The 18,023-nt window shown below is 48.6% G+C and overlaps 1 protein-coding gene across 1 annotated transcript in view; it reads left to right on the top strand.

Annotated features, from left to right (window-relative positions):
- The first annotated feature begins 2,405 nt into the window (after positions 1-2,405).
- CDC42BPA (CDC42 binding protein kinase alpha) overlaps positions 2,406-18,023 on the top strand; it is a 232,860-nt gene continuing 217,242 nt past the window's right edge. Inside the window, exon 1 of the mRNA XM_018568287.1 lies at positions 2,406-2,651. Coding sequence (XP_018423789.1) covers positions 2,480-2,651 — 172 coding nt within the window. The 5' untranslated portion in view covers positions 2,406-2,479. The remainder of the gene's footprint in view (positions 2,652-18,023) is intronic.

Raw genomic sequence — 18,023 nt, 5'->3', positions numbered from 1 at the left:
TTTGCACCTTTATGAAGGTTGCAGATCATGAAAGTCAGAATGATGACAAAACTTTTCATCTGTTTCAAGTTAGTGGCTTAAAAAACACTGAAACCATCAGACCCGCAGGACAGACGGGGAATTCATGGTCTCAGAAACAAAGGTCGTTGTGTCATTGTTCAGGGACCACACAACTGTCTGTGTCATTGTTCGGGGACCCCAAGTGTCAGTGTGTCATTTTCCCGAGACCCCACAACTGTCTGTGTCATTGTCCGGGGACCCCAAGTGTCATTGTGTCATTTTCCCGGGACCCCACAACTGTCTGTGTCATTGTCCGGGGACCCCAAGTGTCATTGTTTGGGGACCCCACAACTGTCAGTGTCATTGTTTGTGGACCCCACAACTGTCAGTGTCATTGTTTGGGGACCACACAACTGTCTGTGTCACGGTCCTGGTACTTTTTGTATCAGTGTCTCATGGTCCGGGTACTCCAATATCATTGTGTATATTCTGAAAATGACTCAAATATCACAATAAGAAAACTGAATTTATATGAAATGTATATGTGACACAGAATGTGATATGGACTATGAGCACTGTCTCTGCACCCCCCCGCCCCCCTGTCTCTCTCTTCTCTCCCATCTCTCTCCTGTCTCTCTCTCTCTCTTCTCTCCCATCTCTTTCCTGTCTCTCTCTCTTCTCTCCCATCTCTTTCCTGTCTCTGTCTCTTTTTTTTTTATCCCGTCTTTCCCCTGTCTCTTTCTCTTCCATCTCTGTCTTTCTCTCTCTGTCTCTCACATCTCTTCTGTATCTATCTCTGCCACATTTCTGTCTCTCTCACATCTCTCCTGTCCCTGTCTCTCTCACTTCTGTCTCATCTCTCCTTACTCTCTCTCTTCTGTCACATTTCTCTCTCTTCTGTCTCATCTCTCCTGTCTCTCTCTCTTCTGTCACATATCTCTCTCTCTCTCTCTTCTGTGACATATCTCTCTCTCTCTCTTCTGTCACATCTCTCCTGTCTCTGTCTCTGTCTCTCTTCTGTCACATCTCTCCTGTCTCTGTCTCTCTTCTGTCACATCTCTCCTGTCTCTGTCTCTCTTCTGTCACATCTCTCCTGTCTCTGTCTCTCTCTCTCTTCTGTCACATCTCTCCTGTCTCTGTCTCTCTCTCTCTTCTGTCACATCTCTCCTGTCTCTGTCTCTCTCTCTCTTCTGTCACATCTCTCCTGTCTCTGTCTCTCTCTCTCTTCTGTCACATCTCTCCTGTCTCTGTCTCTCTCTCTCTTCTGTCACATCTCTCCTGTCTCTGTCTCTCTCTCTCTTCTGTCACATCTCTCCTGTCTCTGTCTCTCTCTCTCTTCTGTCACATCTCTCCTGTCCCTGTCTCTCTCTCTCTTCTGTCACATCTCTCCTGTCTCTGTCTCTCTCTCTCTTCTGTCACATCTCTCCTGTCTCTGTCTCTCTCTCTCTTCTGTCACATCTCTCCTGTCCCTGTCTCTGTCTCTCTTCTGTCACATCTCTCCTGTCTCTGTCTCTCTCTCTCTTCTGTCACATCTCTCCTGTCTCTGTCTCTCTCTCTCTTCTGTCACATCTCTCCTGTCTCTGTCTCTCTCTCTCTTCTGTCACATCTCTCCTGTCTCTGTCTCTCTCTCTCTTCTGTCACATCTCTCCTGTCTCTGTCTCTCTCTCTCTTCTGTCACATCTCTCCTGTCTCTGTCTCTCTCTCTCTTCTGTCACATCTCTCCTGTCTCTGTCTCTCTCTCTCTTCTGTCACATCTCTCCTGTCTCTGTCTCTCTCTCTCTTCTGTCACATCTCTCCTGTCTCTGTCTCTCTCTCTCTTCTGTCACATCTCTCCTGTATCTGTCTCTCTCTCTTCTGTCACATCTCTCCTGTCTCTCTCTCTTCTGTCTCTCTCACATCTCCCCTCTGTCTGTCTCTCTCCCACATCTCTCCTGTCTCTTTCTCTCTCTTCTGTCTCTCTCACATCTCTCCTGTCTGCCTCTGTCTCTCTCCCACACCTCTCCCGTCTCTGTCTCTCTCACACCTCTCCTGTCTCTTTCTCTGTCTCTCTCTCTTATCCCTGTCTCTCTCTCTTATCCCTGTCTCTCTCTCTTATCCCTGTCTCTCTCACATCTCTCCTGTCTCTCTCTCTCTCCTATCGCTGTCTCTCTCCTATCCCTGTCTCTTTCACATCTCTCCTTTCTCTGTATCTCCCCCTATCTCTGTCTCTCTCTCCTATCCTGTCTCTGTCACATCTCTCTCCTATCTCTGTCCCTGTCTCTCTCTCCTATCCCTGTCTCTGTCTCTCTCACATCTCTCCTGTCTCCAGCAGCAGCCTGTCGTGTCCTGTGCTCCCCTCCCCCTCCTGTCGGTCTCTCCTCCCCTCCGCCGGGTGTGCCGGAGCCCGCAGTGTCCCCATCCTCCTCCCTCCTCCTCCTCCTCCTGGTTGTGCTGGTGCGGAGCTGTGATGGCCGGGCGGCGGGTGTAGCGGGTGTAGAAGATGTCGGGGGAGGTGCGGTTGCGGCAGTTGGAGCGGTTGTTGGTGGACGGAGCGGTGCGGGGCGGATGGATGAGTGTGGAGAGTCTGCTGGACTCGTTGCTCTGCCTGTACGATGAGTGCTGCGCCTCCCCACTGCGCCGCGACAAGAACATCCACGACTACATCGAGTGGGGTGAGTCACCCGAGCCGAGACACTGCTGGGGTCACCGGGGGGATGTGAGGCCTGGCACTGGGGTGCCTGCATCATTCTGGGGGTCACTGGAGGGTCATCTGATTTTGGGTCACTGATTATTTGTGGGGACTGTCCCATGGGGGCGCTTTACTGATATTGGGGTGCTCTATACATTCTGGGGGTTCATCTGAGCAGGGTCACTGTGTTTTTGGTAACTGCCCTATGGGGGCTCTTTATTGATATTGGGGGTACTTCTTGGGGTCACCTGACCAGGGATCACATTGGGGTGATTGTCATGTGTATGGAGTTATAATTACCATCATTGTGGTCACCTCAACTAGGGTCACATTGGGGTGATGTCACATGTTTGGGTTGTTTATTGATATTGGGGTGTTTGGATCATCCTTGGAGGTCACCTCAGCTAGGGTCATATTGGGGTAATTGACATGTATTTTAAGTGTTTATTGATTTTGGGGTACTTTGACAATCCTTGGGGTCACATTATGGTAATTGGCATGTGTTTATATTGGAGTGCTTGCACTTTCTTTGTAGTCACCTGAGCTTTGGTCATATTGTGAAGGCTGTCATGTTTGAAGTGTTTGTTTGATATTGGGGTGCTTGGGCCTTCCTTGGGGACACCTGAGCTAGGGTCACACTAGGGTGACGTTTGGGGTGCTTGGGCCATCCTTGGGGGTTATCTGATTTAAGGTGCTTATTGAGGTGATTGTTGTGTTTACTAATATTAGGGTACTTGGATCATCCTTGGGGGTCACCTTATCTGTGAGGGCATTTTTGGGCCATTCTTGGGGTTGGGATGGTCATCTGACCTGCGGTCATTGTCATTTGCGGTTGTGTGGGGTGTATACTAATCCTGGGGTGCATCTGATCTAATGTCATGTTGTATTTGGGGTGCCTGTCATGAGTGTGGGGGGTTTATTGCACTTTTGAAAAATTAGGACAATTCTCTGGGTCACTCATCAACAGCACTATAGGAGATGTCTGCTGTCATGATTTTGGGGTGACTATGGGGGTGTTTAGAGCCGTTTACGGGTCTCACAACAATATTGGGGGTTGGATACTAGTAAATGGTGCAACCTGGGGTCATAGTATATTTGGGGTAACTCTGATTTGAGTGGGGTGTTTACAATGGTAAATTCTGGGGTCACTGGTGGTCACATAGGTATGGGGGTATCCTCAGACCCAGGCTCTTGGTGTGTTTAGATTATCATACATATTGCGTGTTTACTGGAGTTAATGAGGTTCCTATAACAATACTACAGGTTGCATGCTAGAAGGGGTGCTATTTGTACATAGGTGGGCTGTTTGCTGTCTGTATGTGGTCATAGCAGAATGGAGGAGTCCTTAGACCTGGGGTCACAGTGCATTTGGACTGTGGTCAAGTCATGGGTCACTGTTGGACATATCAGAAAGGAGGTGTCCTTAGACCTGGGGTCTCAGTGTATTTGGACTGTGGTCAGTTCTTGGGTCATTTCAGAATGGAGGTGTCCTTAGACCTGGGGTCACAGTGTATTTGGACTGTGGTCAAGTCATGGGTCACCGTTGGACATATCAGAAAGGAGGTGTCCTTAGACCTGGGGTCTCAGTGTATTTGGACTGTGGTCAGTTCTTGGGTCATTTCAGAATGGAGGTGTCCTTAGACCTGGGGTCACAGTGTATTTGGACTGTGGTCAAGTCATGGGTCACCGTTGGACATATCAGAATGGAGGTGTCCTTAGCCCCGGGGTCACAGAGTCTATCTTCTATGTCTGTTTATGGGGTGCCAGTACAAAATTTGTTGTCGCTTGTCTGCTCATTGGGCCATATCAGAAGGAGAAGTCACCAGACCCATTGGGGGGTGAGGGTGCTGCTTTTAGATCTAGGGTACAACTCAAGTAGGCCTCTGTGCACAATCCAATTTGCCGTGATGGCCATCACCCATGACCACCAGCCCGAACACAAGTTGCTATAAGCGGATTTCTGTTTGGTTGCTGGGACTGCAGTTGAATGTGTGTAGCCCCCAAAGAACCCCCAGATAGGATGTAGAGGTGCTTTTGTACCTTGCATGGGCAATCTGGACCCTTCAATGAGGTGCTGAGAATGTATAAACCAGCAAACTGCTAGCTGACAGGTCCTGCTGGGACATGTTGTCCACAAGCAGTGATGGGGCAATTTCCCAATTGTCTAAAAAGGCCTCTGGTGCTCTGACAGAGATGCCCATGGAACCCCCACCTCTAATGTTAATGAATAGACACTCTGGTGCTATTGGTTCCCGTGCAGCTGGCGGACCCCAGGATGCGTTTTGCCGGTGCAGCTGGTTGTAGCCTCGGCTGTTTGGAAGCAGTAAATGAACACGGTGCTGTGGTAATGAGGTGACATATGGTGCTCGAATGTATAATGACATTGTTGGTCAGTCTGTCACAGGACACTGTCACATGTTGGGGCCTTCTGAACTGGACATCAAAGGGACACCACTGTGCACAAAAGAGCAAAAACGGGCCGTTGGTTTACCATAGCGTGCATTGCGTGCCGAGTGCTTTTCCTGCTAGCAAATGAAGACATTATATCAATTGTATTATAACACAGTTCAGTTTTTTAATATTATTTATTAACATCAAATTAAATGTGTTCAGTTTATATTTTTATTCAAACGAAGACAGTATCCCATAGCGACTGACCTTTCACTGGTCTGACCTCAGTAATCGGGGATCTGATTGGCCGCCCTGGGTTACTGCGCTGTGTACATCACGTATTAAATAAGATCACGTGAGATCTTTTTTCTTTTTGTATCCCTCCTTTAAAGTGATGACGACAAGCGTGTAATAAGATGTCTGGCAATCTCGCATTTCTTTTTTCATCTTGGCTTTGGAAAGTTGCTGGTTTTGTGGTGGAGATTTTTCTCGCTGCCTTGATGATATCATCTTATATTTATAGGCGCTCCATCCTTGGATGTATAGATGAAGGCAGGCCAATAAAACATCATCAATTTCCATTATCATGCCAGCTCAGGTGAGCGGCTGAATTTATAGTGCGTCTGGGTCTGCGTTCAGTCCTGCGCTGCGTCCCATAACGGAACGTTCGCTTCTTTTTGGGGAACTTTCACGGTTTGGGTGCTTTTCTGCGTGTAAAAACTCAGCCTGGGTCATGTGGAAAGGTCTGGACCGTTATGTTTAATGGCATCGTTCATACCTGCGTGTTTTAGCAGAACCATTTTTGATATGTTCAGCATTCCGTGATGATTCACAATTGTTCATAAGAGTTCCTTGCAAACGGGATGGAAGATACAGGATGTAAAATGTAATATTGTATTATTATTATTATTATTCAGGATTTGTACTCTATAGTGCCAACAGTTTGTGCATTGCTTCACAATATAAAGGGAGAGAATACAATTGCAATATAATTAGTTGCGTTAGTTATTGGTTAGGAGCATCCAAAATACGTCCCTTCCTCACTAATGAAACCTCAAAACTACTCATCCATTCGCTTGTTATCTCTCATCTTGACTATTGCAACTCCCTCCTCATTGGCTTACCTCTACACAGGCTCCTCCTCCCTTCAGTCTATAATGAATTCTGCTGCTAGACTCATTCACCTAACCAACCGCTCAGTGTCTGCAACCCTCCTCTGCCGATCCCTCCACTGGCTTCCATCCCCCCCCCCCCTCAGCCGATCCCTCCACTGGCTTCCATCCCCCCCCCCCCTCAGCCGATCCCTCCACTGGCTTCCATCCCCCCCCCCCCTCAGCCGATCCCTCCACTGGCTTCCATCCCCCCCCCCCCTCAGCCGATCCCTCCACTGGCTTCCATCCCCCCCCCCCCTCAGCCGATCCCTCCACTGGCTTCCATCCCCCCCCCCCCTCAGCCGATCCCTCCACTGGCTTCCATCCCCCCCCCCCCTCAGCCGATCCCTCCACTGGCTTCCATCCCCCCCCCCCCTCAGCCGATCCCTCCACTGGCTTCCATCCCCCCCCCCCCTCAGCCGATCCCTCCACTGGCTTCCATCCCCCCCCCCCCTCAGCCGATCCCTCCACTGGCTTCCATCCCCCCCCCCCCTCAGCCGATCCCTCCACTGGCTTCCATCCCCCCCCCCCCTCAGCCGATCCCTCCACTGGCTTCCATCCCCCCCCCCCCTCAGCCGATCCCTCCACTGGCTTCCATCCCCCCCCCCCCTCAGCCGATCCCTCCACTGGCTTCCAGTAGCCCAATTGATAAAATGGATAAATGGATACAATTCAAAATATTAACAATCACTTCCAAAGCCATTCACAACTCTGCCCCCAGGTATATCTCCAACCTTTTACCCCAACCTGTCCGTCTTTCTCCCACTCTGACTGACTTTAGGCGATCCCCTAAGACTCATCTCTTCAGGGAAGCCTATCCCACCTCAAACTAACCACTGAACCATCATGTTCTCATACAATTCATTTCCTTTTAGATTGTAAGCCCTCAGGGGCAGGGCCCTCCTTACCGTCTTGTCTTGAATTGTATTTGATTGTAATATCTTCCTTATATTGTAAAGCGTTGCGCAAACTATTAGCGCAATATAAATCCTGTATAATGATAATAATCCTGACCATGGAAGCTTACAATCTAAAGTGTGTGTGTGCTGAATATTGTTAAAATGCAGCTGTACAGAGCTCTGTCAGTGTTCGTGTTTTGCAGTCTAACGCTGTCTGGTCGAAATCTCCAACTCGCAAGTACCCGGCAGTGAGGTGGTTGGAGATTTTGACGAGTTGGAGCTTTCGATAGAACACCTGCACCTCTAAAACGCTGTACTTGGCATAATAGAGACTAGCATGTCAAAAAATGTATTGTAAAGGTAAATGCGCCTTTCTTTTTATAATCTTTGGTATCAATACACTGTACTGTGTTGAATCAGCCAATCAGTGAGCAGCAGCAGAGCTTGGAACACAACCACGGCCTGCCGATTGGACAGCGGAGAAGCAGCATACGGATGAGCCATCACTCTGCTGTCTCCTCCTGCCAATGTATGGGTTCTGCATAGCAGCAGAGTCTGATTGGCAGCCAGTGTTGGCCTTCTCCCTCCCAGTTTGGGTTCGGCTGTACCCTGCAGAAATCAATAGCCGGCGTCACTGCCGTTCACATGTATGATCGGTCACTTGTGATTAGGGCCTCTTGTGGACCAAGCTGGCCAGTCAGAGGCCCTAATCCTATGAGTAGTTATATGGTAATGGCGCCAGCCATTGATGTGAGCAAGGTACAAATCTGGCAGCCAAACTGCCTAAGGCTCTGTTCACACCTAGGCATATCAAATAAGCGCGTTTCTACCGCTGTTCGCTGTAAAAACCGCGCGTTTCCGAGGGCTACTTGGCTGTATCCCAATGGAAACGCGCGACAAAAACGCTGCAAAAAAGCTCATGTACCTTTTCAGGCGTAGGCCGTTTTCTAGCGCGTTCAGACAGGCTGAAATACGGCAAGGAGTGAACCATACCCATAGTAAATAATGGGATTTTCATGTTTGAGCGTTTTGTAGAGCGTTCGTAGAGCGTTGAACGCGCTGCAAAACGTACAGGTGTGAACCAGGCCTAATGCAAAGCTTTTAATGTTGAGCAGTGGTCTGTAATGGTGTCCTGTACTTGTGATCAACAATAACCTTGTAACAGACCGGTTGTAGTCGTGTGACCTGATTGGCTGCCGTACAGCTGAACTCCGCGCACAAGGAATATAAATCCACTCTGTGCCCCCGAAATGTCTTTGCCATTGCCAACCCAGATGTTGCCTTGTAAGAGTGACAGTGACATCATCCCCGTACTGTCCATAGCCTTTGCAGAGAGCTCAGCTGTGGGAGGGGACCAGCAGGCTCTGATGAAGGGGGAGATTGCACCACCCCTGTGAAACGCGTTGGTGGCTTTCCCCCACCAATCGTGATATTATTATACGAATGCTGGACTTTTGAGGCAATTGATTGGCGCTTTTTTTTCTTGGCTTTCCTTAGGTTTCCATTTTGGGTGACCCCCCTTTTTGTGTAAAAAGCAGCTGAATTAAAGCTGTTAGGCTCAACCAATGACTCTTTAAAGGGTTAAAGTAGAACTCCGAGTTTTAGAAAAATTAACCCTTGCAAGGGTTAAAGGAGAACTATGAGGTGAGGGATTTTCACTCAACCTCATAGTTCAAGCCGACGTGTGACAATGAAACTGTCACACGTCGGCTCAATAGATCGGGAAGTGAGCGAACGCATACCGTCGCTCGCTCACTTCTCGATCATGTCCCTGCAGAGAGCCGTGACTGTCACTCACGGCTCCCTGCAGGCATGCCCCCCCCCTCCCCGCTCCGATCCTCCAGCACTGACTGGCAGAACGGACGGGGGAGGGGGCGGGTACGGCTGGCTCTGCCTTTAGACAGGCAGGGCCCGCTGGGTGAAACTCGACAGCTGGGTGGAATCCGTCCCGGCTGCGGCGGTTCAGTATACCACGAGCTGTAGCTCGCGATATACTGAGCTTTGGGTCACCGGAGGGCGCTAGTTTGTGTCCTCCCGTGACCCTTAAGAGAATTAAGGGGAAAAACACGCACATTATCGAATGACAGCATAGAGCCGCGTCCACAACAGGCTGCTGCGTGCAATTATACGCAGCACCTGTCCCTCCTGGGATCGGGCCGTTTGCCGGCATGCACACCACATGGACGTCTACTCCCCATCTGAGGGCCCAGTCACACCATATCCAGTGCAGTTGGAGCCGAGAACGCACTGTATTGCATTGATCAAGCCGGGCAGTGTTCTGGGGCGGGAGTGGGCGTGTCGGTGCCATTAATGTCAATGGCACCACAGACACGCCCCCCGCCCGCAGTGCAGGACACAAGGTATGGGAATGCCCTCCATTCCAGCGCAGTACAAGGGCAATGGCAATGACATGAATGGCACGAACATTCCCCCTCCCGTCCCAGAACGCTGCCCGGCTTGATCTATGCGGTCCAGTGCATTCTGGACTTGACCTGCACCGGGATGCACTGGATATGGTGTGACTGGGCCCTCAAACCTTACAAACAATAACATAAAATAAAAAAAACAAACCAACTCGGGCAACACATAAAGTTTAAGTGTCAGGGTTGTAGACCCCGAGTGCTGTTTTGATAAACTATAAGGCCAACTGTATATACCAACATACAAGGTGCACACGTGTGGCTTGTAGGCAAAGCGGAATGCTGAGTTTTAATTTTCACTTAGGATAACTTTTTTTTTAAATCCAAAATATTGTCATCAGGTTAGTTACCTTCTGGTGAAACTCCCCCCCCCCCCCCCCCCCCCCCCCCGCCGTAACGCGAGGTACAGGAATGCCCTCCAATCAGTGCAGTGCAACATGACAGACTAGTGCATGCAGCGTTTTTTGGGATCCCACTGCACTGGAACTGAGTGCATTCCTGTACCTCGCTTTCTGGTGTGGGCAATCGCACTGCGGGCGGAAAGCATGTCTGCAGTGCCATTGACTTGAATGACACCGACACGCCCCCCTCTCGGCCCAGAATGCTGCCCGGCTTGATCTATGCGATCCAGTGCGTTCCGGTCTCGAACCACACCAGAACGCACTGGATATGGTGTGACTGAGGCCTAAATAAGCCCCTTTGAAGTCCTCAAGCTGTAGAATTCTTTTGCCTGCTCTTTGAGGTGCTTTGACCCTCGAGATGTCACTCGACCTTCCCCCCAAAAAAACCCCAAAATGATTTCTTTGATGCTGTTTATTTTTTTTGCCGACATTTTCTGCTTTTCCAAACTGTAAATCTGAAGCGATTCGCATTCCAAGTTGCTTGACCAAAAAAAAAATGGCTGCCTTCCTGCATTCACTCTCACCAGCCGCCTCCTGCTCAGCTTGTATCGCCATCACCAACAGTGGCGTCATTGTGCATGATGATGATGATGGTGGTGGATTGATCTCGGAAGCTCATAATTGTCAGCGATCATCAGCGGGCTGGAGGTTTTGTTGCGATTTTCTATGGCCAGGGCTCCAAGACATGAAATGTAATAACAGATGATTGTCATGAAAACGTCATTCGGTTGTTGTTTGTCGTCTTCGGATTTGTTTTGATCTCCTGGCCGGTGGAGGGCTGAGCCAGGCAACCCAAACAGCATTTTTATTTCCATCTAATTAGTAGTTGGAGATTTATTTGTTTCTATCTGTCATGCAGACCGGTGCCGTGTTTTCTAAACAGCGATCCCTCAATACCCACAAAGGATATAAAATCACTTTGCGAGCACCAGATGCCTTTGCACACCCATATAAAAGTAGCAGAGACATCATCACTGTGCTGTACATAGCCTGAGAAGAGCTGTGGGAGGGGCCCAGCAGGCCCCACCCACTATAGGCTGCCTGCTGAAAAATACAGGAGGGGGTGTAGACAAGACCAGTCATGCTGCACAAGGAGAGAGAGCAGCAGTGACCGGTCTTTATTATAGGAGGGTGCGGAGACAAGACCAGTCACCCTGCACAAGGAGAGAGAGCAGCAGTGAGCGGTCTTTATTACAGGAGGGGGCGGAGACAAGACCAGTCACCCTGCACAAGGAGAGAGAGCAGCAGTGATTGGTTTTTATTACAGGAAGCTCCAAGTCTCACATTGGATGACTGCACAGATCTGGAAGAAATACACAAAGAATGACAAGATTCCTGGAAGAATACATATGACTCTTAGGCCCTGTTCGCGCTTTATTTCAAAGGGCCGCCTTATGCGTGATAAATGCGGCAAAGAAGCACACGCAGAAGTTTGAGCTGCGAGCGTCACACAGTTTTGGACTGCGCATTTGTTGTGAGTCCGTGGGTGTGCAAAGCGAAGTTCATAACCCGTCGCACTCCTAACCTGAAAGGCTACAAGAGTGTGAGCAATGTGTGCGTTTGGGTGCAGTTACAAGTAACTGCGCAGTAAGCGCGCCTCGCGGTTTCCCACCTTGCATGAACACGCATATTTTCACACACCATTGTGTGAACGGGGACTTACATTTTAGACATGATGGGCTTATCCCGGACCAGCGTGCTGTGCTCCCTCTCTTCCTCCCTGTGTCTACCAGCGTGCTGTGCTCCCTCTCTTCCTCCCTGTGTCTACCAGCGTGCTGTGCATTGATAGATCTCTGTAACTAAGTGGCATTATCATATGCGGCAGATGTCCCACTTACGGCGAGTCACAGAAGGACACAACAGACCTGTAAGCTATGGATTCCCTGGCACGCTCTGCCAGCGAGGGGTTTAGTGTCTGGTTACAGGGGTGTTCTCGGACCTCCGTTGCCTTATGTCACTTGCCAAGACGTCGTGATCCGGGGAGCAGCGTACCCCCGTCTCGCCTGCCTGCCCCTGTGTCCATTGTTGACCTTTTCTCAAACCTTCCACATGGCTCGTGTATTTGTAAAGATCGATCGGGGAATGGGCTGGTTACGGGTGGACGATGCCCGGGTGTCCCATGAAGCTCGTATGGTGACTCTGATATAAGGATTTCATGGCTCTATAGTGAATGGGATGTCCTGTGATGAAATGTCACTTTATAGACCGGACTCTGCAGGGAGACTGGCATTTATTTATTAAGTAATAAGTACTCTCCTTGTCGCACTCCTTACCGATATGTCCCTTGTAGTGGGGGGTGCTTGCAGTGACCGCGGATGGCGCCGCGAATGTCAGCAATTTCTAGAAATATCACCAGCACACGCATTGACGAATGCTAAAGCCTGATGAAGGGACCCTGCGCGGTCCCGAAAGCGCTTGTTTGGTCATATGACAAAAAACTTCAATAAATTAAGCTTTTGCTATCTTAAAAGGACTGTTGTGCTGGTGACATTTCTACAATTGCTGGCATTTATTTATGGCTATTTGTAATTGTGATCAGATTATTGTGACCAGTACAAGGTCTATCCTCTCGTCAATGATGGTTAAAGTAGAACTGAAGCCAACGTTGTTAAGGTGCCCACACACCTTAAGATAATCGCGGGAAATCCGGCGATCGTAAGGTGTGTGGGAGCCGTGCGACCTCTGCTACTGTAAAGTCACACGACTTTTATCTTAGGAACATAGGAGATGGCGGGGGGGGGGTTATATTTTAGACATCTGTGTCCCGTTGGGGAGATTTCCCTTCACTTCCTATCTGATCACCATAACAGGAAGTGAGAGGAAATCCCTCCAAAGACCCTGGTGATCACCACAACTAATGTCCTCATTGGACGATTTTCCAATTCCTTTCCGGTTCTGGTGACAACCCAACATTTTTAATTTTCTTTCAGTGATAACATTCACTAGGACAAATAGAGAGGGTGAATCTCCCTAACGGGGACACAGGCAGCTATAAAAATCTGCCGGGTGTTCTAAGCCCTCTCCACTGTATCCAAAATTAAAAAAGTTTTGTCTTCAGTTGCACTATAGGGCTACAGAATCCTCCAGGAAATGTTTTTTAAAAATTTGACATTCGAATAGCTAATGAGGTCAAATCGACTATCTTTTTTGGCCGTCGTGGCGGGAAAAATCGATGGAACGGGATGGAAATTTTTTCTTGACTGACCAAAATTCTAACAGCGAATGTGGTTATCATTCGGAAAACTCCCTTCATTCCAAAATCCAATGTTAAAAGTGACTGAAATTTGGAACGACCTTCGTCAAGTCTCTGAAGGCATTAGTGTATGGCCAGTGTAAGGAGGAGGATGTCGGTTTTCCTCTCCGCAGTGTGCAGACACATCTTCCTGTGTGAGGTGTTTTTGTTGCAGGCCTGAAGGTGGCCGGTGGGGTTGGTGAGTCATACCGCGTCCCTTTCGGTCGGGGAGGAGGGAAGGACGCAGAGGAAGAAGGATGCTGCAGGGGTGAGCCGTGCGATGACGCTCGGGAAGAAGAGCGGAGCCCTGCTCTCGGCTTACCGAGGCCTCCTGATTCTGCACTGTCAACAGCAAGGCTTGCTGGGAGGGAGGAGGGATGGCTCATTAATGCGGAGAGCTCTGTGTTTAACCTCTCTGCCATTCGGCGAGGTCACCAGAGCACCGTGCCGGCCTGCTACGCCATGTTGGCATTAACCACCGTCAGGGAAATGCACACTGGCAGGGTGCGGGCTTCTGTCAACACACATTAACCTGTGCTGTCCTGAGGAGGAAGAGACCAACATAGATGATACGATTGTTTTCCCCAGTGACGTGACATTTTGAGGAATAATCATGGAAAGGCAGCTCGTATAAAAACGCGCCGACCGGTTATCTTCCACCCCTGCCATAAATGCTACATAAAAGATCAAATGGAATAAAAATATCACAAATACATTCTGACTTCCAGCAGTCTCGCCAAGGCAAGGGTGACATCACTGGGCCTTCTCCCGCGGCCTTGGGAAGGCCGAGGATTCCAAATCCTGTGAAAAGATGACGGATGGAGATTTGGGATCCTCGGCGGTGATGTCACCGGCGCTTACAGGAAGTGACTGGGAGTCGGGGTGTAAGAGAAATATGTTTTACTTTCTTTCATTGTTCTGTTGCTCATTGCTCTCCCTCCGGTCCCATTCACATCTCAGCGAACGCTCATTGATGTTCTTTACGTTGTGGAGGTCCGTTCATTTTGAATGAGCTACAAAGGGGAACACAGACACAGCGCACCACAACACGCGCCGTGCATTTCGGTGTGCTATGATGTGGAGCGCCCGCTACTGTAGTGTTGCATTGGGGTGCCATTCACAATGAATGAAGTAAATGGCAACCGCACTCATCACTTCATCACTAGGTTTAGAGTAAGGAGGACATGGAAGGGCTTTACACAATGAAAGCCCTGCGGTATGTGCAGTGCTGAGCGACACCTGTGTCTTACTGCAGATTAACACAACCCCATGGACCATTGATGTAAGGAACATTCTTCTCACTGACTACCAATGTAAGGAGGTCCTCCTCCCATGGACCATTGATGTAAGGAACAATCTTCTCACTGACTACCAATGTAAGGAGGTCCTCCCATGGACCATTGATGTAAGGAACATTCTTTTCACTGACTACCAATGTAAGGAGGTCCTCCTCCCATGGACCATTGATGTAAGGAACAATCTTCTCACTGACTACCAATGTAAGGAGGGCCTCCTCCCATGGACCATTGATGTAAGGAACATTCTTCTCACTGACTACCAATGTAAGGAGGTCCTCCTCCCATGGACCATTGATGTAAGGAACAATCTTCTCACTGACTACCAATGTAAGAAGGTCCTCCTCCAATGGTCCATTGCTATAAGGAACATTCTTCTCACTGACCACAATTGTCTCCTCCCATTGGCCGCCAGTCTAATGGGCTCTTTTCTACTGATCACCAGTGTGCAGGGGCACTTTTCCTCTGACCATCAATGTGAGGGAACACTACAGTTGTTCACTATCTGGGTGACCTTTTCTGGCCACTGTTGTTATTATAAGTTTCTCTGCATTATGATTCCTGAAAATACTATTTTCATTTAGAGCGGCTCTGGTGCGGAAGACGGGAAAGTGCTCCACATGTCTCATTCTTGTATCTTCATCTCACTGCTCATGGTAATGTACCTGGAGACGTAATAAATTGGAGGGGTTCCCTGAGACCTGGAAGTTACTTTAAGGGTTCCTCCACATTATAAAGGTTTGAGAGAGGCGGCTGCAAGACAACAAACGATAAAGTCGCCGTTTCATGTCGTTCTGTGAAAATCCGGCGTGAAGTCTTGGGAAGCGTAAAATAAGGGAAGAATCGGAAACATAAAATCCAGGAAGATCATTGGTTGCGGTTCACGCTCTGTGATTAAGCCGTTTGCTTCCATTGTGCTGTTTATTAATAAATGATTCCAAGTGGACGGATAGGCAAGAGACTGAAAATCAGATTGTCGATAAACAGGACCGATTTCATTTCCACACCTTTAGCTGCAATGGCAGAGCAGTTCTCATATTCCTGTTGCTGACACCCTGAAGGGCTATGTGGCTGTGGCCTCGCTTCAGATACGTCATGCGGATTTATAGCACAGCTCATGCTGGAGCAGAGCAGGGATAGCTGGAGTTGTATCACTGCAGACAGGCTTTTATTCCTTTTGTGTAAATGTGTTGTACACCCCCCTGCTGAGATATTAGATTGTAAGCTTCTATCAGGGGAAAGGTGGATGCAAATTGTTTTGGGTAATATGCTGACGCTTTATGTATATGATGAGGGGATGGAATCTGATTGGTGGGAATCATTTTATCCGGGGCTGCTGTGGATTTAGAGACACTGTTGCATGTGCCAGCGACCGTCCGTGTAGGTCTGTCAGCAGCTTCTGTCTGCTTGGACTGGAGAATAATAATAATAATAATCCATCAATCCTCCCATCCATCATTCATGATCATCCATCCATCATTCATGATCAATAAATCATCCATCCATCCATCATGATCATCCATCCATCCATCCACCCATCCATCATTCATGATCAATGAATCATCCATCCATCCATCCATCATGATCATCCATCCATCCATCCACCCATCCATCATTCATGATCAATGAATCATCCATCCATCCATCCATCATGATCATCCATCCATCCATCCACCCATCCATCATTCATGATCAATGAATCATCCATCCATCCATCCATCATGATCATCCATCCATCCATCCACCCATCCATCATTCATGATCAATGAATCATCCATCCATCCATCCATCATGATCATCCATCCATCCATCCACCCATCCATCATTCATGATCAATGAATCATCCATCCATCCATCCATCATGATCATCCATCCATCATTCATGCTCATCCATCCATCATTCATTCATGATCATCTATCTATCCATCCATCCTTCATGATCACCCATCTATCATTCATGATCATCCATCAATTATCCTCCATCATCAATCATCCACCCATCATCAATTATCTATCATTCTTTATCCATCATCAATTATCCGTCCATCATCATCCATCAATTGTCATTACTACCAGTTGATTTTATCTCAGCAGTCTGGCTGCAGGGATGCTAACTAGCAGAATCAAATGAAGTGGATATCGCAGTGCATCAAATGATCCTTTATTTACAATGGCAGCAGGAATACAAGACTGACGCGTTTTGCACTGTATAGATCTTTCTGTGGAAACGCATTGGTTGTATCCAGTTTGGTGTGTGTGGAGTTCACTTTCTGCAGATGATTTAATTACTGAAATACAGTTGCATCGGCACCCGTTGCTTTGGAGTCACTCACTTTGAGCAGTGTATGTATTCCTGTCCAGAATTTCCAGCAATGGCAGCCCCCAGATTTCTCCCCTGACATGTACTTTAGGGTTACACCTTTTGCACATGTTTTTTTTTTTTAATTCTGCACATTTTTAATACATTTACATGCATTCTTCATTGTTGGGGAGGGTGTCATGGCTGAGGCACGGCTACACACATCGGGGTTCATTGTTGGGGAGGGTGTCATGGCGGAGGCACGGCTACACACATCGGGGTTCATTGTTGGGGAGGGTGTCATGGCGGAGGCACGGCTACACACGTCTGAGTTCATTGTTGGGGAGAGTGTCATGGCCGAGCTAGGGCTACACACATCGGGGTTCATTGCTGGGGAGGGTGTCATGGCCGAGCTACGGCTACACACATCGGGGAAATATTCTAGAATGTACAGTCGCTAAATATGTCGTACTTTCGCTTTAAGAAGATTGCAGCAAGTTCTGTAGCGGAGTACAGGCGAGGGACGTCTGAGCGCAGGTGATGACATCAGGCGTTCCTCACTCCGTACATCCTCCGGGTTCACCTCACACGCCGAGCCATTGTTTATATAAGCGCCGTCATACCCATTATTTAGGAACCTGAGCAGGGTGCTGGCTGCCTGGGAACAAGTCTGCCGCCTGTCTCCGGAAACACTTTGCTTTCCATCTGCTGGGGGACTACATGTCCCAGCATGCCCGTCATGTCCCGACAGAACCCGCTGCACAGGAGATTGTTATAATGTTGCAGATGAAGCAACAGGTTATCACTAAAGAGGAAATGCACAAACCGGAGATGGTTTACCGGCCTGATACGTATTTGTCCTTCCACTCCTGAGATTTGCACAGCTCTGTCTGTGAAGGGAGAGGACCTGATTGTTCTCTGCTGCAATTTAGTTACACTTCCTGGTCTTGTCCGTCCCCCAACCTGTGACTGGACAGTGAAAGGAGAAGCAGCAGACTGATGGAGCTCATCTCTCTACACTCTCCACCTATCAGCATGCTCCTTGCACTCCAGAACTCATCCGCCAATGGGAACGGCCCAAAACGCACATTTTCGTGCGCGTTCGTCCATTGCCTGCAATGTTTCATAAGCTGCCAGTCAAAATGCGCGTTGTCTTGTACACGCATACAGGATGCACAGATACCAGGTACTGTACTCAGTACAAGTACAGATACTTTTTGAGCTCCAATACTAGACGAGAGAAAATTACAAAACTTAGAGGGGGGGG

This window comes from Nanorana parkeri, unplaced genomic scaffold, assembly GCF_000935625.1.
Source record: "Nanorana parkeri isolate BGI_ZX_2015 unplaced genomic scaffold, ASM93562v1 scaffold31, whole genome shotgun sequence".
In the NCBI taxonomy this organism is placed as follows: domain Eukaryota; kingdom Metazoa; phylum Chordata; class Amphibia; order Anura; family Dicroglossidae; genus Nanorana; species Nanorana parkeri.
The sequence above is the reverse complement of the archived record's forward strand: the minus strand, read 5'-3'. Positions and strand labels throughout refer to the sequence as shown.